We start from the raw sequence: 20,907 nt of genomic DNA, 5'->3' as shown, positions 1-20,907 counted from the left end.
TTAAAGCAGGCAAAGTATGAACCTGCACTCCTCTCTTCACCTCCCTGCCACCCCCACAAATATCTGAAGCCCATAACAGAAGGGCCCAAGACCACATGAACCAGATCAGGCATAGGAATGGCTCAGTTATGAAGACAAACTGGGAACCAACTCAGGCATGATAATAACTCCAGGTAATCTTACACAGAAGAAATCATTCCCTTTGGGTTGGGCCTGCCAATGTCCTGCTCTGCTGCCCCCACTTGCACCCCTAGACTCCGACCTCACTTTCCGTTATGGTAGAGCTGCCTAACAATGGGGCTGGTTTTGCAGGCTGCACATCGTGTTGCTAATTTGCCCTCCTGTATCTGCCCTTGAATTGTTGGTAGCTTAAAATCTGCCTCCCAGCCCTGATTTACCCACAAGCATCCTTCACCTTCATTCCTGAGCATCTCCAACCTGGAAAGCTCTGAAGATCAGGGATTGGCGTTGGTATTCCATTTGTTTTTAGGATTTAGGCAAACATTTAACAGAGAGATCTATGGATTTGGGTTGTGAGTCAATCTATGGAGGTGAGGACAGGGACCTGAACAAGTGAGAGGGATTCAGCAAGCTGCACAACCTGGCTTTCCCATGGCGTTGTAGAGAAAAGGGGACAAGGAAAACTTGAAATCAAGAGGTAACAGCATGTTTACTTTTGTGGTGCTTGAGAACAGCATCACAATAGTGGCAAGATCTTTGTTTGGTTGCCTGTGGTGAGCTGCTGTGATCTCAAAAGGTTGCTCCTGCAGGGGGATGAAGGTGGACCAGGTTAGATTCCCTCTACTGCCACAACGCCTCTGGAGTCTTCCCCATATGCCAGGTCGAAGTCCAAGCAGTTGTTTTTAGCCAGGATGTTCTGAAAGGATCCACCACCACCTTTGACACAGCAGATCTTAGAGCTGTTGGCAGCTTCCTGGCAAAGGCTGCCTTGTGGAAGGCTCTGGCTGTCACGAAGCAGGAGTTTCTCTTGACCTGATGCTTTATTGGCTTTAGAGAGGCTCCTGCATCCCGGCCCTTCCATTTTCAGATTGTCAGGGAAGGAGAAGAAAACCAAGGTCATCACAACCACCACAGTAATTGAGCTTGGGGAAGCTCTGCTGCTGCTGCTTCTGCTGCTTCTGCTGCACCCAATTTCTGGCCTTCCTCCCTCAATATCCTGCTTCAAGCTATCCCTAAGGAAAGGAAGGACCCAGGAAAGTAAGAACCGCCTTGCTGGACCATAGCAAGGTCACATTCACATTATACTTTTCAAGTAGTCTTATTCCACTTTAAGTCAAGGCTTCCCCCAAAGATTCCTGTGAACCGTAGTTTGTTACAGGTCCTGACTTCATTGACCTAAGGTTCCCAGCACCCTTAACACACATCTCTTCCCAGGATTATCCTTGTCTGTTAAAGTGATGCTTTAAATGTATGGTGTGGGTTTCAGTGTGAGGAAAGGATGGAATAATCTGTTTAGTGTTTTCCAGTTTTAAGGTCTGCATGAAAATTCATACAGTTCCATGTACATTGCACCCAACTTGCATTTTTTGTAGGCAATTGTGCTTAATCTATGCACCCCCCCAAATCTCCTAATCTAATGAATTACAGTACATTATTTTCACTATTACAACAATTTTGTTGTTGTAATTGTGAAATTGTTGAAATTGTAATTGTGAAATTGTTGAAATTGTAATTGTGAAATTGTTGAAATTGTTGTAATTTCACTATTACAACAATGTGTATCTGAAGAAGTGTGCATGCACACGAAAGCTCATACCAAGAACTAACTTAGTTGGTCTTTAAGGTGCTACTGGAAGGAATTTTTTTATTTTGACTATGGCAGACCAACACGGCTACCTATCTGTAACTGGAACAATTTTTGTGTGCAGCACCGCAGAATCCGAAGACAGCTGCATTTCAAATCACCTTGTGAACTGAAGTGCACATAAGGTAGGTTTGCATTTATTTGCAACTCAAACCAAATTCCACAACTCCCCATCCCCACTAAGGAACTCATCCTTTCATAGAATCATTGAGTTGAAAGGGACCACGAAGATCATCTAGTCGAACCCCTTGCAAGGCAGGAATTTTTGCCCTAGGTGGGGCTCGAACCCACAACCCTGAGATTAAGAGTCTCATGCTGTACTGACTGAGCTATCCTTAACCCTTCTATGTGCTTTCACAGAGTGCTCTCTAGCTTACAAATACTTACCTGTCAGTATTGGAGATTTGGATTTCTTTGCACCTGTGTCCGTTCCAGGCACAGTATGGATCTCGCGCTGCAATGCAGTCGGTACAGCTTTTGTGAATGCCACAGTTGGCCATTGATATTTGAAGGACTCCTTTGCCATGGCCCACATGCAGGATTCCCTGACAATGCACAGACAGAGATGTTCCATTAATATTTGGAACCCATTAAAGGATGACAGGCCAAAGGTCATCCTTCCGCATCTGGTATATACCGTATTTTTCGCTCTATAACACGCACCCGACCATAACACGCACGTAGTTTTTAGAGGAGGAAAATCCGTAGGCATGCCACCCATAGGCATTCCCTCCATAACACGCACAGACATTTCCCCTTACTTTCTAGGAGGAAAAAAGTGAGTGTTATGGTGCAAAAAATACGGTAATTAAGTTGTGGGAGTCATCGTAACAACAGGCACCAGGCTTTAAAAAGTCAAATCAAAATGTAGTTATATAAACATTTAACTACAAGCTACAGGGAGGCGTTTTGGCCCTGCCTGACAAAACATCAGTGTGAGTTAGACAGAGGTGTGTGTTTGCAACTTCCGGCTTTCTGCTGTGGGAAATGGCTGCCTCCCACACGAATGGACCCCAGCCGTGCCAGTAACCCAGGGCTAATATGGGAGTAATTAGCCCTGGCAGACTCCCCAGGGTGGGGGAGGACTGTCTCACAGACACACAGATAGCCCGTGATCTGTCGGCTCGCATCAAGGTGCAAGCGGTAGGGGCGTTGGGTCTAAGAGCACAGCATGGCTGGCACTCTCCAGAGCCACTCCTACATGCAAGGACACCTGTTTCTTAAAAAATTAATAAGATTTGACCAAAAACAGGCATATTCTGGACTGAAGGAGAAAAAGGAAACAATCTGCAGAACTGCACAGTTGGTGGTGTTTAAGTTTGGACTTCAAAGAGATTCTCATCATAGTGTCTTGATTTACGGAGGTGATCGGTACATACTTTCTTTATATCTACATTTGCTTTTATGTGCTGAACCTCATTAGAGAGATCTAATTTTTAAATGGAGTACAGGTGGATATCTGTTCACTATTAATTATTCAGCTGCACAGTTTTAATCGGACTTGACAAAAGATAAAGGAGCGGCCAAGATGGCGTTTGCTAGCTCTCACGCAGGATAAAAAAGAGCGAATTACTCCCTTTTTCGAGGGAGTAGGAAACATTTGTTGGCTGATTCTGCAACAATCTGAGACAATAATTTGGGAAATGTCCCACAATATACAGTGAATCTGTTTGCATGCTTTTCTTCATCATGGGCAAGAGAGAAGGCGAAGCGGGCATCTAGCAGCCCCCCTCCAGGGCCCAGAGGTGGGTCTGAGTGGTCCCTGGAAAAGCTGATCAATCACCAAATGATTTATATCTTCATTGCTACATATGTTAGTGAACAGTATGCTTAACAACTTAACAACTTTGGAATACTGGGTCATTAAACTTCAAGCAGCAGGCTTAGACAACAGCCCAGACTGGGAGATAAGAGTGGAGTCAGGAAAAGCTGCACTGACAAATGGACAGAAGGAGTGTGTGTGTGTGTGTGTGTGTGTGTGTGTGTGTGTATGTATATATATATATATATATACATATATATATATATATATATACTGTACTCGGCAGATACATGGCTGTTTAACATGATGAGACTCGATCAGCCAGGGACTGAGGACTTTGAGAGAGTTTAAGATTGGAATGTGAAAAATATGAGAACAAGAAGAAAGCAGAAAATATAATTGTGTGAGATGATTGCTTCAGAAGTCCAGAATATGGGAAGTCCATTTGAAATTTAATAATTAATAATCCGGATTGTAATTTGGTGTTGTTTTTTCTTGATTTGGATTATGACTGGATTTGATTTGTTATTAATTGGATGTTTTTAATGGAAAACTAATCTTATTATTATTATTATTTTAAAAAGGCAGATGTGTGTGTTTGGCAGCAGGGCAAGGAGTCAGGGCACCGTACTCTGCCCAACAAAACCCCAATCTCTCAATAAGGTAACTAATACATACACGTATACACACACACACACACACACACACACTGCTCCTTTTTCTAGGAAAAGAGGTGCCAGAACTCACCATGAACACAGAAGTCTCTTGACTGCTTGGGAATCAGCTCCCTAGGATTTCAGTCAGAAATCTTTTCCCAGTCCTAACTGGAGGTGGAGGTGCTGGAAACTGAACTTGGGGCCTTCTGCACATGAAGCATTGTGTCAATTCACCACAAATAAAGTACTTTCTACTCCCAATGGTTTTTGGATCAAGAACTTATATAAAGAGGAAGCTGCCTAATAATACCTCATCAAACCACTGGGCTCATCTAGCTCACTATTGCTACCCCTGGCTGGCAGAAATTCTCCAGGGTCTCAGACAGGGGACATTGCCTGCCCTACTGGGGATTGAACCAAAAACCTTCTGTATGCAAAGCAGATGCTCTGCGGCTGAGCTACAGCCTTTTAAAAGCTCGCAGCTCCAGTCTCTAGCCAGCAGAGCTTTCCTACCTCTTCAGGAGAAAGCAGCAGACTCCGGATCGCCTCCGGCCTCACAAACATCAGGATCTCCTCAATAATGTATGCCTCGTTGCCAACGATCACTGCTTTGTGAATGATGCCCTGGTCTGTGGAAAGTAAGGGAAGATGCCGAGGTGTCAAATTAGATACGATGGTGGCGGAACAGTTCGTTGAAATACAGGCCTGCCCTCCTCAAATGTGTGGTGGGAGTCCAGTTATGAGAGCTAAGGAGACAAGCAGGTGAGGGAAGCTGAACTCCACTCTGCCTGCAGTTCATTCTCACTTCTGCTTTTGGAGGTTCACCTGTGGCAGGTGACAGGTAGTCAGCCTCTGAGATTTCTACTTTTTTAAATTGAAAAATTTGTGATCGATTCATTCCGCCTCATCAATCAATCTATCGTTTTATTTGCATGCCTCTTTCCTAAGTTAAAACCATGCTCAAGGCGACTTATAATATATATAAAAATTACATAACGGCAAAACAGAACAAAAGTAGTCATGAACAAGAAACGAAACACCAAAGCACATGAGATTTTACAATTGCCACATCAGTTATAAGTTTAAAAAAAAAGCAAGCCTGGTAACGTGGGATTTGGCTGACACCAGGAGCGCCTCCCCTACTCGCAGGGAAAGCCCTTTTAGGGGATCCGAAGCGACGTGGGGTGAGCGGCACGGTGTTTTGAATCGACTGCTACTTTTACGGAGTGAAGCCGCACAGCCGTTGCCGGAGAGCGCTGACTTTTTCCTGTGGACAATTGGACTCTAAACAAGTACCCGTGAGTAAAACGGAAAATTGGATTAAGAAACATTTTAATTTGGCACTGAAGCGGGAAGCTTCTAAACAGGAAGTCCGCCTTCCGCTTTTTGTAAATAGACTGAAGCAAAAATTTGCAAGCTAAAGTCTGGAAAGTCGCATATAAAGGACTAAATTTCCTTCAGTTATAACCATTAAAACCCCTCTTGGAAGCAGGAGAAAAGGGGGGAATTTTGATTGTTCAAGCCTGCAGGAGAGAGAGTAAAGAAAGATAAATTTCCACCGTCTCAAACCTGGGAAAGGGGTGCCAGAGACAGAAATTATTGGGGAAGTTCATTGACTGTGAATGGAACGTCTTTTGACAGATAGTTTAAAAAAAAGAGAAACAAACTGACTCCAATGTTGCCTTTTGCAATCAAAGGATACAAAATATATAAAAATGAAAGTAATTTTCTTTTGTTGGACCTGTTTACAAAAGATGGATACAAATAGAAATTGTCTCCTCTAGAGGGAGCTTGTTAAATTGTTGCTGGAGTCGATCCGGGGATTTTACAGCTGCAAGATTAGGATCGTGAGACCAGACTCTGGCCTTGAATAAAAATGTGTTTAGAAGAAGTTTTGGTGCTTGCCTTTTGCAAGACAAGCGCTTTGTTGGAGCAGATGCATGAGAAGATGGATTTGATGATTGCTGCAGTTAAAAACTTTGGACAAACGGCGAATACCCATATAGAAACCATCCAGGAACCAACTCAGGAACTTGTTTTGACAGGGCAAGTGCAAGTGCAGAAGATAATGGAGGAGGTTGCTGTTGAACCTCAAGTAACACAAATGGAGAGACCCGAGGCCCTGCAGGAGCATAAGCCGCTGTTCTTGAAGATTGAATCTGGAGTGGGCCAGGGGGGATCTGGAGTTGTGGGGGCTTTTAATTTTGGAGGGTCTTAGAAAATTGCTTTTAAATACTTTTTGGACTACAGTGCTGAGTGTGGGGAATGGGACTGTGGGGAATGGGCTGATCTGCTGAGGGGAGATGGAGATATTTTTGGGTCGGAGTCTCCCCGAGTCCTATTCCTCAATGAGAAAGGAAAGAAACTGAGAAAAAGATAAACAGAAGACAAGGTAAAGTGCAGGTATAAACAAGAAGAAGATCTGCAGAAGGGGAATGGAAGAGACTTAAGAGCCTCGGATACAAGAGCACCAGGTTGATGGACTAGATGGAATGGACAGTAAGGACTGACATAACCCGAAACCAGGAAGAGACGTTGGATGAAGATTGGAAGAAAGTTTTTTGTTTTTTGTTTAAATCTATTTTGAGAATTAGTGTAAAACTAATGAGTATTAGGAAAAATGTTGGAATGAAACTATTTGGCTTTAGTAGAAATGATATAAGGAGTTATGTATAAATAAATATTAAGTTTTAAGCTTTAAGGTATTTTATGGTAAGATAAGGTTAAAATAAATTAAGGTAAATTGAATGACAGAAAACAGTGAAAGATAGCAAGGATTTGCTGAGTGAATTAATATGTTAGACCGTTAAGATAAATTACTTAACAAAAATTGAGAAAGATGGAAAGAATTTGCTGGAAAAATTAACTAAACTAGAATACAAAAAGGGAGGTGTGAGGAGGTCGAGGAAACAAGCAAATGAAAGGTAAAGATATGGAGTATTGGATGTGTGTTTTTTATTGTTGTATTGTTGTATTGGTTTTTATGTTTTTTATTTTCCTTTTTTATGTATCGAAATGTATGTCTTGTTGATTTTTTGTTTTCCTTTTTTGTTTTTTCTGTAATTTCTAAACCTCTAATAAATATCTTTTTTTAAAAAAAAGTTTAAAAAAGATACAACAACAGCAATAAACACGCCCCCCAATCCAAACAATTCCTAGCCTAATATATAGTTAAATGTCACAGCCCTCATTTTTACCCCTTATTGGGTCAAAAAAATAAATAGTTCACAAAGCTCAATAGTATTATTGTTATTATTATTAAAATTTCTGTACCACCCTTTATCCGAGGATTACAGGGCAGTTTGCAATATAAAAACACAAAAAGACATAACAAAAACAATAAAACCCAGCCCCAGTTTAAACAGCCATAGATTGTTTGATGAGCCAAAGGCCCGGGGAATGTTATTGACTGGTGCCAAAATATAGGTAACAAAGGGGCCAGGCGAGCCTCGCTGGGGAAAGCATCCTACAAATAACTCAATCTCTACTACTGGAGCATAAAAGCATACCTGTCCCAAGAAACATCACATAGTAGGTCCTTCCCAAGGAGTTATGCAATTCGTGTACTGTAATCTGGGTGTATTTCACATTTGGCTGCACCAGTAGAGGTCGATTATCGATTGGCTGAATTTTTTCATCCATCACATAGTGCTGTCTCATGAAGCTGTGGGTGTTGTGTGAAGTGGGGGTGATGGAACACTGCAGGGATAATGTGAAAAGAGCTGGAGGTCAGTCCAGCATCCTGTTCTCACAGTGGTCAGCTAGATGCTTTGGGAAGCCTGCAAGGAGGACCTGAGTTGAACAGCACTCTCTCCCCTTAGTTGAAATTCCAAGCAACTAATATTTAGAGGCACGATGCTTCCAACAATGGAAATAAGACACAGACACGATGAAGAAGCCCAAACATGATAAATGACAAAATAAACCCTGCCTTATACTGAAGGAGACCAAGATGATAAGGGTCTGGAAGCCAAGCCTTATGAGGAACGGTTGAAGGAGCTGGGTATATTTAGCCTGGAAAAGAGGAGCCTGAGAGGAGATATGATAGCCATCTTCAAATATCTCAAGGGCTGCCACACTGAAGATGGTGCAAGCTTGTTTTCTCCTGCTCTGGAGGGTAACTCAAACCAATAGCTTCAAGTTACAAGAAAGTAGATTCCGACTAAACACCAGGAAGAACTTTCTGACAACAAGCAGTTCAACAGTGGAACAGACTTGTACTCTCTTTCACTGGAGGTTTTTAATCAGAGGTTGGATGTCTGTCTTTAGTTGAGATTCCTGCATTGCAGGGGGTTGGACTAGATGGACTTTGGGGTCCCTTCCAACTCTAAGATTCTATTATTCTACTTTTCCTCCACTGTTTCCAGGCACAAGTCATGCTTTAAAGCTCCATGTCTGAGCACCCTTTTCTTTGCTCCGTAGCTTTCCTCCCCAAAACCCGCTCTTTAAAGCTCAACTGGAGCAAACGGCAATCCACAAAACCCCAAATAGACGTTTGCTCCAGTTGAGCGCTAAAGAGTGGGTTTTTGCAGGGAAAGCTCTGGGGCAAAAACACTACCAACAACTCTTGGATACTGAACTTTTAAGTGCGGACCTGTGCCAGGAAAGAGCAGAGCAAAAGATAAGTGTGGATAAGCCGAGTCAGATCATTGGTCCTTCTAGCTCTCTACTGGAAAATCCTATACCAGATTGGTGCCCTCCAGAACGTGCTGGACTCCAACCCCCGTCAGACCCAGCCAGTATGGCCCATGGTCAGGGATGTTGGATGTTGTGCAATAGCTCTCAGGGAGATGCCAGGGATGGAGCCTGGGACCTGCCCAGAGATGCCAGGGATGGAGCCTGGGACCATTTGAGAGCCAAAACAGGTACTCTACTACCAAGTTACCAGAATAACAAGAGGCAGTGCTTTTTTCAGGGGGTACCTCAAGGGGACACAGTACTGGAACCTCTTTTTTGTTGTTAAAAAGTGTGGGACGTATCTTCGCTGTAGCAGTCAAATACTGTACAACATTTGCTGTTTCCTAGAGTGGACACACAGGGGAATGTTGCTCCAGACAGGGAGAACTTCCTGTCATACATGCTCTGGACCACGCTCCCCCTGTGTGTGACCAGGTAGATGGGCATGACCCTAGCAGACCCTATAAAAGGGCTAGTCACAAAGCCATCTTCCTTTCGTTGGCTCTTTTGCTGCTCTTTTACCATCTTCTGCTGGCTCATCCTTACAGAGGATGGAAGCCACAAGGTAGAAAGTCTGAAGCCTAGCTCAGACTTCCTTTCTCTACAACTGCAACTGCAAGATAAAGCCTGCCTTCAGGACAAAACTGTGAACTGAATGTAAGTAAACTTTACCAATACTTTTAAAAGAAGACTGTCGCGTCATTATTGTTTTTAAGAGGGAACTAAAGGGGAAATTTACCAGGAACAATCCAATCTGGACAAGCCAGACTGGATTGTTGAACTTATATGATTCTAGGGAATCCATCAACTTGCTTCCAGATAAGGGATAGTGCTCTGCTGCTAGCTCACTAGTATGAGTGAGGAGGGATAATATTTAATCAGTAGATCCTCTGCTACTATCCACAACATTTCCACAAAAAGTGTGGCACTTATTGCAACAACTTCATGGTGAGTACTGGGACCTATTTTTCTAGAAAAAAAGCACTGATAAGAGGACTTTGAAAACACCCATTCTACTCCAGAAAAACAACAGCTCCAAAACTGGGGAGAAAGGAGGAGAATTTTGTAAGCATTCCCCACCAGAAGCTCATGTTCACCTGGTCCCTGCTCACACCCTTCTAAGAGGGCTTGAAGCGATACTCACACTGCCAGGGCGAGGGTCTGGAACCTCGCCCTCATAAGGCATCCAGTGGGAAAAGCTGGCTTGCTCTTTGAATTTCCCTTCATCAAAGACTTTGTTGATAGCAGCAAGGCTGAAGGCACAGACTGCCGAGCTCCAGAGATCTCCCACTTTCCTGCAAAGAGATGGGCAAGTCAGCTGCACCACTAGAATGAAACGGCACTCTGCAAATGCTCAGAGGCACTTATCTTCATTACTGTTTAGTGCGCTGTGGGACCAAAGAATGGATTCCAAGATAGGGATGGATGAATCTGATGTTGCTTTCTCACTTTTCCAGTGTGAAAACCAGCTTGTCACCTTGTTGCAATGTGTGTGTCAGAAACCACATGTATGTCCAGCGCTCACATGTATTCATACATACACTACCAAGCACTGGCGCCAACTATAGGGCACTCACAATGCAGGGCTCTAACACAACTTCCGGTTTCCAGGTCAAGAAAAGTTCATAAAGGGGATCTCTTTTCATATGAAGTTATGCCAACCTTTACTCATGCCACAATCCACGGTAATAAACCACAGAAAAAGTTCGGATTGACACACAGCTATTGACAATGTCCATATCTGTTTGTGAATTTTTCGAAGAAGTCCACATAAAAAAATTGTCTGTAATTAGTACATATTTCCCCAAAGAGATGCATTTTCTTTTTTTGCAAGAGATTTTCACCTATTATGATTCTTTTTGTACATTACTTTCATAAATTTAGGCATCTAGGCACACTTCCCCAACATGGGCATTTTCCCACACTTCCCCCCCCCCCTTTTTCTTTTGAACTGCATTACAAAATTCAGAGCAGTGCAGATTTCAAAGGATAGTTGTGTTCCAGTTCACCTGCTGTTCAGGGAAGTGCAGATTAGGCAGGTTTCTGTTAAAAAGGGGACATGAGCCAGATCTCTTCTCCATCCTTATTTTGAGCAGCTACAGCACAAAATAGCCCTGGGTACAATGAGTTGTCGCAGCCTTACCACTGAGGAGTGAAGACAGCGTAGAGAACTGTGTCGCCTCCATGATGTGGAAGGGCAAATACGTGCTGAATGACACTGTAAGGTAACTGCCCCTCTTGGGTGCAGGAGAGAGTAGCTTTTACAAATGTCGTCCATTTCTTCTGCAGCAACTTTTCTCCTCCAGCATCATTCTGAAGAGGATGGAAAAGCAAGACCATTGACAAACCAGTCATCTCTTATTTCCTCCCCTGGCCCCTCCTGATCTCCCTCCCTCCCACTGCCCTCATGCCCTTTTGTTGTTGCAGCATCTTCATTTCTGATGTCCAGTTTATCTGTGAGACTTAACCCCTTTCTCTTTGTTGGCCTTCGGGCGGAAGACAGGGGCAACCTCTTAAGGAACAGGCCCTGGGATTCTCTTAAGGCTCTTTGGGTAATAACGATTGCTGTTTTTCCTCTATTAATCCTGCTATTGTTCTTGCTTTCTTTGTGCTTGACTGTTTTCATAGAATCACAGAATGGTAGAGATTTTGGGAAGGGAAGAAGCTGGTGCCATCACCACCCTCCAGTCTCAGCCCATTCTTCCCAACTCTAGTTATGCCTCTCTGCGATGTTGTACCTTGTGGACAACCCTGTGATATTGACCTTGAACTGTTTCTCAGTTTTGCTGCTGGTTCCTGGTTTGGCCTATGTGGATTCCCTTGCTCTGTTCGGAGAGTGCTGCACTGGAAGCCCTGTCTTTGCTTGCAACTACTTTTGCCCTGGCTGCTGCCCCCAAACACCACAACAAAAAGAGAAATCTTTACCCAGGTGTGCAGTAGGCACAGGTCTGACAGTAGGCTAAGGCACAGGAGTCTCATTACAAGAATTTAAAAGCAGGTTCCAGTTTTCATGACTGGACAAAAGCAAACAAAGATGTCTCAACAAGCTGCTGTGCCCTTCAAACCAAGCTATTAAGGACAAGGCATAGCAAGCTTCATTCATGAGGCACTTTCTCCCCTTACAGGAAAGGTGTACTTAAGATGTGTGCTTCATCAAGGTAAGTGTGTCTGGTCCCATCAACAAAGGCAGCCTCAGGTTCTCAGTGATGGGATGGTGTTCTGCCACCCCAGCTCCATCTCAGTCACCCCTCCAGCTTCTCCAAGTCCTTCCCAGTTCCCCAAGAGGCTCTGTTTTGCGGGAGAAGTGGTGTGCAGAGGTAGTGGGTCTGCTTCCCTCTCCCTAACAGCCGGAGTAGAGAGACAGAACCTCCGACCTGAGTTGCCACTCCCTCCACCTTCACCATCATCTGCCTGAGGCTGCCCACTCCAGGCCTGACCCTGTTGAAACCTGGGGGTCATGGCAACTTTCGTGAGAAGATGAAATTCCTGAGACTGGGGCCCCCTGGAGAATAACATACTGTTTGAAGAAGTCTTCTCATTTATCGGGCCCTGAATCTACTTCAGGGGGGTGGCCCTCAAATTTGTAGCAGTATGAAAGAGAAAAAATTGAGTCTATCCACCACTGCAGCCTTACTGTTGCCTTTTCTTCTAAATGAAAAAGCCGCCGCCCCCCCAATGCTTGGTCTTTCCATTTTATTAGCATAATTAAAATTAAATTCTGGCTCAATTTCCTTCCTGGGAAGCTGTATTTCCCAATTCCAGATATGCCAGCTCAAATGTGCCCTTGATTTTGGAGGCAGCTCACCTTGCAAATGCGCGCCACCCTCGAAACAACCACCTTTTGCAAGTAGTTGAATTCCTTTGCTGTTTCCGAAAAGAAGAAATAGATTTTCTGATCATTTGGGGCAATTGGGATGTTGATGGAGGCCACAAACGTTGCATCAGCTGCAGAGGGAAGCCACAAAAAGACCAGACATGAGATGCCCTTCACCCTCTCAGTTCATGACCCCACTGGCGTGAATTCCAAAGGGAATGCTGGTTGTTGAGGAGATGTATCTTCTCCAGGCACCAACCTGTTAACTGTCAAGAGCCAGCCAGCAGTAAATCATACTGTGCAAGTTGGTGTTAACTCTTTATTAGCAAAAACAGGATCTGTACAGAAGTGTCAGGCCTAATGAGCACAACAACCCATCTCTGCTAAGTATTGGCCCCATGAAGCAGTTGCTGAGACTGAAAGCTCTCACCTCCCCACAGCTGTCTAAGTCCCTTCATCTCTAGGGTTTATTCCAGGCAATCAGAGACTCTCCTTCACACTTTTCAAGTTTCTTCAGGTTCTGGGAGACAAGTGGGGAGGGGAGCTTGTTCCAACAGAAGGGGGAGACACCCATGGCCCTTCAGCAGCTGGACTCATCTCTGCCTCTTGGCTCCCCCCTGCCCTGCTTCATCTTCTCCCTCTATTAATAATAATAATAATAATTGTCAGCGGCTGCCTCAGGTCTCAGCTCACAAAAGACCAACGCCAAGCTCTTCTTATATACAAGGATGTTTATTGCAGTTCATTATTGGTTCCACAACCGAGGCGCGCAGCCCCTAGTCTCTAACGTCAGACATTTGAAGTCCCCTCTGAATCGGTCCCGCCTCTACACCAACTTAAGAGGCTTGTGCTAGACCACCTCTTCCTGTCTTTCCTTTTCCGCAGGGTCTTTCTGCCCCCCTGGGTTCCTTCCCTCCTGCTCTCTCCTGAAGCGGATTCCTCAGATGCCTGTTCCCCCCTCCTTCGTGCTTTGGGGCTGGGCTCCTCCTCCGGGCTTTCTCCATTTCCGCGCGCCTCCACATTTGAACTTGGCGCGCGCTCGCTACCCCTGACCTTCCTTTTGACACTTACACTACTCCCTGTACTACTCTCCGCCTCTTCCGGCAGGACGTTCTCCCCCGATCTCCTTCCCCTGTCTCTTTCCTGCTCCGCTCCGTGTGTCACACTGGGAACCCCCCTCTCTTCCCTTCGTTCCTGCTGGGAAGCCGGCCCCGATCTCCCACTCCCGCTCGGGGTTTCCCTGCTGCTTCCCTGCTCCTGGCAGGTCCCCCCTGTGACCCCCCTTGTCCTGACTAGGGGCGCCCCCTGCTGAGAATCCTCCGATTCACTTGAGAGACTCATGGAAGATCTCAAGTCATTGTCATCCTCTTCCTCACTGTCCTGGGATTCTTCCTCGTCGCTCTCCGTCTCCTCCCTCACCTGTGCCTCTGTCTCTGAACCCCTGACATCCATCCCCCCCTCGAAGCCCCCCCTTCCCCCCTCCCGCTGCTCGGGCGCATGTTCCAGGGGCTCCGTCGTTGCCGGACACAGGTCGTCGACGTCGATCTCCTCTGCTTCCAGTTCATTGTTTGTGTACTCGAACCCATTGTCCTCTCCCAACATGTTCATGTCCTCCCCTCCCCCTGTTGCCTGGGTGGGGTCTGCTTGCCAAGGACCCACCCGCCACCTCCTGCGCCAGTCCTCTTCTGGTTGGTCGTCCCACCAGTAAGAAGGGTCGGTGTCCACCCCCGAACACGATCCCCTTGGAGGGCTCGACTCTGGCGTCGTCTCCTCTGCGGAGGAGAACCCTCGGAAGGTGCTGGCGGAAAGTGTGGGCGTAAAAAGCCAATCGTCGAAAAACTGTGCTGGCATGGGCCTGTGTGGGAAAAGGGCATGGAACTCGTCCTTGAGGAGGGGTTCGTCCAAAGCGTAGTCCGGCACCCAACTGTTGGTGCTGGCCGGGGCGCCCTCCCTGGCGAGAAAATATTCTACTCCCTCTTCCCCCCATCTCGAGTCCAGAATCTCTGTGACCTCGTTGACTGGTTCGTCCTTAGGTGACCTCCCCCTCTTGGGCGACTCCCTGCTTGGTTCTGGTGCCGTCCCTGACTCCTGAAATCTGTGTGGGGCCTTGTAGGGGGTGAGCATCGACCTATGAAAGACCGGGTGCATTCTGGAACCCTCGGGGAGGGCCAATCGAAACGCTACGGGATTGATCCTGGCCTCAACTTGGTACGGCCCTAGTTGCCTGTGTCCTAGCTTCTTTTTAGCTAACGACTTGGCCGGCACCGCTTGGGCCGCTAACCATACCCAGTCTCCCACCTGGATGTCTTCCCCCTCCCTCCTGTGTTTGTCCGCCTGCACCTTATAGGCTTGTTTAGCTAGCTCTAAATGTCTCCGTAGCTCGTCGTGCACCTCTTGCAATTCTGCTGCGAAATGGTCGGCTTCCTGTGGCGCCCCCTCCTCCGTCGTTACGAGCCCCGGGAAGGTTCTGGGATGCCTTCCGTTGTTAGCGAAGAACGGCGTCACCCCCGTAGACGCGTGCTTCGTGTTGTTGTAGGCAAACTCAGCCATCGGCAGGTAATCCACCCAAGCCGCGGGTCGCTGATTGGCGTAACATCTCAGGTACTGCTGCATGATCGCGTTGACCCTCTCTGCTTGGCCGTTGGTCTGCGGATGTCTCGCCGACGACAGGTTGATTTTGACGTGCAGGATCCCTAGTAGCTTCCGCCAGAAACTGGACACAAACTGGCGCCCCGTCGGACAGAATGGACCGTGGCAACCCATGCACCTTGAACACGTGGTCGATGAACAGTTTGGCTGTCTGCTCCGCTGTCGCCACCTTCGCGCAAGGAATGAAATGCGCCATCTTGGTGAACAGGTCTACAACCACAAGCACTGCCGTCTTGCCTCGCGAACTGGGCAGATCAGTGACAAAGTCCAGTGCCACCCTCTCCCACGGTTGCAGTGGCGTTTCCAGCGGTTCCAGCAGTCCCGCTGGCTTCTGGTGCACTGGCTTGGACCTTTGGCACGTGTCACACCTGGCGACGTACTCCGCGACCTCCCCTCGCATCTGGGGCCACCAAAAGTCTCTGGCCACTAATTCCGTCGTCTTTTCCTTGCCGAAGTGGCCAGCGCTGGGTGCGTCGTGCAACTGCTGCAGAACCTTCGCGTGGAGATCGTCTCCCGGAACGTAGAGAGCACCTTTACGGGTCAGCAGGCCGTCGCGTATCTGGAACTCGTCGTCCTTCGCTGTGCCCCTCCGCACCTCTTCCATCTTGGACTGTGCGAACGGATCCGCCTGCAACGCGCGACGCACCGCCTCCAGGTCCACGGCAGCTGAAGCGCACGCCCACGCCTGCGGTGCAAAAATGTGCTTGGCTGCCACCGGTGCCGCTGCCTCGAGATACTGCGGTTTCCTGGAGAGCGCATCTGCTATGACATTGTTGTCGCCTGGGATGTACTCTATCCTGAAATCGAAATCCGCAAAGAACTCCGCCCAGCGTATGTGCCTCTGGCTCTGTAGCTTCGCCGTGCGCCAGTACTCTAGGTTCTTGTGGTCCGTGCGGACCTGCACGGTGTGCTTGGCTCCGCTGAGAAAGTGCCTCCACGCCTTGAAAGCTGCTTGGATGGCCAGCAACTCCCTGTCCCAAATGGTGTAGTTCTGCTCCGACTTGCTGAGCTTTCGGGAGTAGAAAGCACAGGGCCTCCAGTTTCCCTGCGGGTCTTCCTGTAAGAGGACGGCCCCCACCGCTCTGTCAGATGCGTCAGTCTCCACCCTCATGGGCCTGCCAGGATTCACGTGTAGCAGCTGTTCTTCGGACGCGAAGAGACTCTTAAGTCTCCTGAAGGACTGCTCCGCCTGGTCCGTCCAGGTGAACTTCTTCTTCTTGGAGCTGAGAGTGTCCGTGATAGCTGCCGTCTCCTTGGCGAAACCCCTGATGAACTTGCGGTAAAAGTTGGCGAAGCCGACGAACCTCTGGACCTCTTTTCGATTTCGCGGGCTCTTCCAGTCCAACACCGCGCGGACCTTGGCGCTGTCCATGGCTAGTCCTCTGTCGGACAGCCTATAGCCCAGAAAATCCACCTCCGTCACGTCGAATTGGCACTTCTCCAGCTTGGCGTAGAGCCTGTGCTCCCGTAGCCTCTGCAGGACCTCCTTCACGTCGCTCTCGTGAGCCTCCGGCGATTCTGAGAAGATCAGAATGTCGTCGAGGAAACATACGCACTTCTTGTAGAGGAGTCCCGCTAGCACATGATGCATAAAAGCTTGGAAAAAGTGGGAGCCATTTTGGAGACCAAACGGCATAACTCTGTATTCGTAGGTGCCCAACGGCGTGAACATGGCCGTCTTCCACTCATCACCCTCTCGCACGCGTATGAGATTGTAAGCTCCGCGGAGATCCAACTTGGTGAAGATCTTCCCTTTCCGCACCGTCGCGAGCAGGTCGTCGATCTTGGGCATGGGAAAGGCCGCGGGCTTTGTCTTTGAGTTTATGAATCTGAAGTCTACGATCAGCCTCTTTTGGGGCGTGTCTTTCTTCTTCACAAAAAACACAGGACTGCCCCCTACAGCCTTTGATTCTCGGATGAATCCCCGCTGCAGATTGTGATCTATGAATTCCCGGAGCTCCTGCAGCTCCTCCTCAGACATGGAATACAGCTTCACAGGCGGCAGCGTTGTCCCTGGCAAGAGGTCAATAGCGCAATCGTAGGGCCGGTGAGGTGGCAACTGGTCAGCCTCCTTTTCGCAGAAAACCTCCAAAAACCCCTTGTACTTGAGGGGTACTGCTTGCGCCATGCTGAGACGTAGCTGCTGCCCCTCCTCTTGGCCCTCCTCCTCCTGACCGGTCTGGATGCAATGCTGCGCGCAATAGGACAAGCCGAAGGTGAGCTGCCGCTGGTACCACGCCATGGTCGGGCTGTGCCTATCCAGCCAACTCATGCCTAACACTATAGGCGTGTCTGACAGGCGGGTGACGTTGAAACTGATGACTTCTCGGTGATTGCCAATCTGCATCACCATGGGCGGCGTCTGTTGTACCACTTGCCCCCCCAGCAGTTTCCTGCCATCCACTGTGACGACGTTCAATGGCAGCGTGGCTGGCAGAAGCTCTATGCGATGCTGCTTGACGAACTGCACCCCCACGAAGTCTGCGTTGCTCCCACTGTCAATTGTGATGGGGACCTCCAGGGTGCGTCCATTAGGTAGCTGGAGGGTTGCAGTGAGCTGCACTACAGGTTTGGGTGGCAGGGGGTCTGTAGGCTGCAAAAGCGCTGGGGACTGCTCTACTGATTTGCCTGGCTGTGCCCCAACATTGCTGATTCCAGCCAGGCATTGTCGTTTCCCTGAAACAGCTCTTCATGCTGTGCTGCTGCATTTACTGTTGCCAAGGCTGCAGTGTGCTGCCGGAGCCTCTGGGGACACTCTTTCGCCATGTGCGTTGCACTGTCACAGATGTAACACTTCCTGTTCCCTCTAGGAGGCTTCTTCTTGACTGTTCCGGACGCTGGGGCTCCGGCCACTGACTGAGCCTTTGCACTCCCCAGTTCCATAGGCTCCTCCCCTGGCTGCAGCTGAGGGGAGAGACGCGGACGTCCTGGATCTCTGGGAAACAAAGGAGGCACTCTAGACGGTGCGTGAAGCTGGCTACCCCCCTCATTGCGCCAAGGGCGTTCTTCCTGGCGCACTCCAATGGCAAGCGCACGCTGCACCACGTCTGCCAGGGTTTTAGGTCTGCCCCCCCTAGCCAGTTCGTCCTTCACCGGGCCAGAGAGCCCCTCCCAAAATAAGTCTCTGACAGCCAGAGAATCTTTCTCCCATCGCAGCACATTCAGCAAGGCGAAAAAGCGAGCATGGTACTGACGTACTGAAGCCTTGCCTTGCCTTAAACCATGGATCTGCTGGCGTGCCACATCCACATCCACGCTAGACTGAAAGCAAGCGTCCATGCATTTGATAAATTCATCAGAGTCCCTTCGAGCAGGGCAATCCTCGCGCCACAGATTGCGCAGCCAAGCCCTCGCTTCCCCATGCAAGTGGGACACAATGAAACCCACCTTCTCCTCATCTTTAAAGTCGTCGCGAAGCAAGTGCAACGCATATTCTACGTCTGCTTTAAAACTGGGGTATTGCTGCAGGTTCCCATCGAAGTGGGCTACCAAGTTGCCCCCTCTTCTGCCCAGTGCTACTCCAGCAGCTTTGGTCCCCGGGAACCCCACTTGGCATGCATGATCCCACCTGGCTTGCAGATCTTGGCACCGCTTTTCCGCCTCTTCCCCCTTCTTCTGGGAGACCACTACCTCAGTGGTAAGCCAGGAGACTGCGTTGCGTAGCTCAGCTATCTGCTGCTCCATACTCATGGCTGCCAAACTTCGTGAGCTTTGCAAAAAAAAAAAAATTGCGTAGTTTTGGAGGGGACTTACTGTCAGCGGCTGCCTCAGGTCTCAGCTCACAAAAGACCAACGCCAAGCTCTTCTTATATACAAGGATGTTTATTGCAGTTCATTATTGGTTCCACAACCGAGGCGCGCAGCCCCTAGTCTCTAACGTCAGACATTTGAAGTCCCCTCTGAATCGGTCCCGCCTCTACACCAACTTAAGAGGCTTGTGCTAGACCACCTCTTCCTGTCTTTCCTTTTCCGCAGGGTCTTTCTGCCCCCCTGGGTTCCTTCCCTCCTGCTCTCTCCTGAAGCGGATTCCTCAGATGCCTGTTCCCCCCTCCTTCGTGCTTTGGGGCTGGGCTCCTCCTCCGGGCTTTCTCCATTTCCGCGCGCCTCCACATTTGAACTTGGCGCGCGCTCGCTACCCCTGACCTTCCTTTTGACACTTACACTACTCCCTGTACTACTCTCCGCCTCTTCCGGCAGGACGTTCTCCCCCGATCTCCTTCCCCTGTCTCTTTCCTGCTCCGCTCCGTGTGTCACACTGGGAACCCCCCTCTCTTCCCTTCGTTCCTGCTGGGAAGCCGGCCCCGATCTCCCACTCCCGCTCGGGGTTTCCCTGCTGCTTCCCTGCTCCTGGCAGGTCCCCCCTGTGACCCCCCTTGTCCTGACTAGGGGCGCCCCCTGCTGAGAATCCTCCGATTCACTTGAGAGACTCATGGAAGATCTCAAGTCATTGTCATCCTCTTCCTCACTGTCCTGGGATTCTTCCTCGTCGCTCTCCGTCTCCTCCCTCACCTGTGCCTCTGTCTCTGAACCCCTGACAATAATAATAATAATAATAATAATAATAATAATAATAATAATAATAATAATATCTTTATTGTCATTGCCCCCTCTCAGGGACAATGAAATTACTTGGCTGCTCCATCCACCCAGGTAGGGCACTCCACACAAAATCAAAACAACTATAAAAACACTAATTAAAACAATACAGTCTAACACAGCAAGGAAGATTAGATGACTTTCAAAGTCCAGGCTTCCCATTCAGGGCCGAGATCGCTCTGGAGAAGAAGCTGTTCTTAAGACGACTCGTTCTTGTCTTCATCGTCCTGTATCTCCGTCCCGACGGCAAGAGCTCGAAGAGACAGTGACCAGGATGCGATGGATCTTTTACTATGTCCAGTGCCTTCCTATGGCACCTTGTGGCATAAATCTGCTCTAAGGTGGAGAGTGGGCAGCCAACAATGCTCTCTGCTGCCTTAACAACTCTGCACAACCCCAATCTGTCCTGGGTAGTACAGCTTCCGTACCACACACATAAGCCATAAGTGAGCATGCTCTCAATGGCACAGTGATAGAAGGCAAGCAGCAGTTTCTGCGGAAGATGGTTTTTCCTTAGAATTCTCAAAAAGTACAGTCTCTGCTGCGCCTTCTTCACAAGCCCCCTTGTGTTGACACTCCAGGACAGATCCTCTCGTAATTCAATGCCCAAAAATCTGAACGTTGTTACCCTCTGGACTTCTGGACTTCTCTCTGTTACAGATTCTTCCCGCTCACTAAGCCCTGTTGCCTCCTCAGCTTCCAACACCTCCTCTTCCCAGTTTTCTCCCTGTGAGCACTCATCTTTGTCCTACCACAACTCCCCGGGCTCTGAGCCTTTTTTCCTTGGTGGTTCCCCAGCTGGTTCCTCCCTCCATTCCTCTGCGTCCGACCAATCCATTAACGTATCACCTGCCCAGGTGACCAGGCAGTGGTGGGCAGTGGGAGTCACTGGACTCTATTTGGATGATTAAGAAACTTTCCACTCCCT

At 48.3% G+C, this 20,907-nt stretch overlaps 1 protein-coding gene across 5 annotated transcripts in view; it reads right to left on the bottom strand.

The window, feature by feature from the left end:
• Nucleotides 1–651: 651 nt before the first annotated feature.
• The window catches only part of LOC309521323 (semaphorin-4A-like), a 29,856-nt gene continuing 9,600 nt past the window's right edge, over nucleotides 652–20,907 (bottom strand). For all 5 annotated transcript variants that reach the window (XM_082203698.1, XM_082203700.1, XM_082203701.1 and 2 more), the window contains exons 8-14: nucleotides 12,726–12,865; nucleotides 11,064–11,233; nucleotides 10,065–10,215; nucleotides 7,753–7,942; nucleotides 4,757–4,872; nucleotides 2,213–2,370; nucleotides 652–1,193 (exon numbers count right to left, since the gene is read on the bottom strand). In XM_082203698.1, coding sequence (XP_082059824.1) covers nucleotides 791–1,193; nucleotides 2,213–2,370; nucleotides 4,757–4,872; nucleotides 7,753–7,942; nucleotides 10,065–10,215; nucleotides 11,064–11,233; nucleotides 12,726–12,865 — 1,328 coding nt within the window. In that variant the 3' untranslated portion in view covers nucleotides 652–790. The remainder of the gene's footprint in view (nucleotides 1,194–2,212; nucleotides 2,371–4,756; nucleotides 4,873–7,752; nucleotides 7,943–10,064; nucleotides 10,216–11,063; nucleotides 11,234–12,725; nucleotides 12,866–20,907) is intronic.

The sequence above is a fragment of the Podarcis vaucheri genome (assembly GCF_965113315.1).
Source record: "Podarcis vaucheri genome assembly, chromosome: 16".
NCBI lineage: Eukaryota > Metazoa > Chordata > Lepidosauria > Squamata > Lacertidae > Podarcis > Podarcis vaucheri.
The sequence above is the reverse complement of the archived record's forward strand: the minus strand, read 5'-3'. Positions and strand labels throughout refer to the sequence as shown.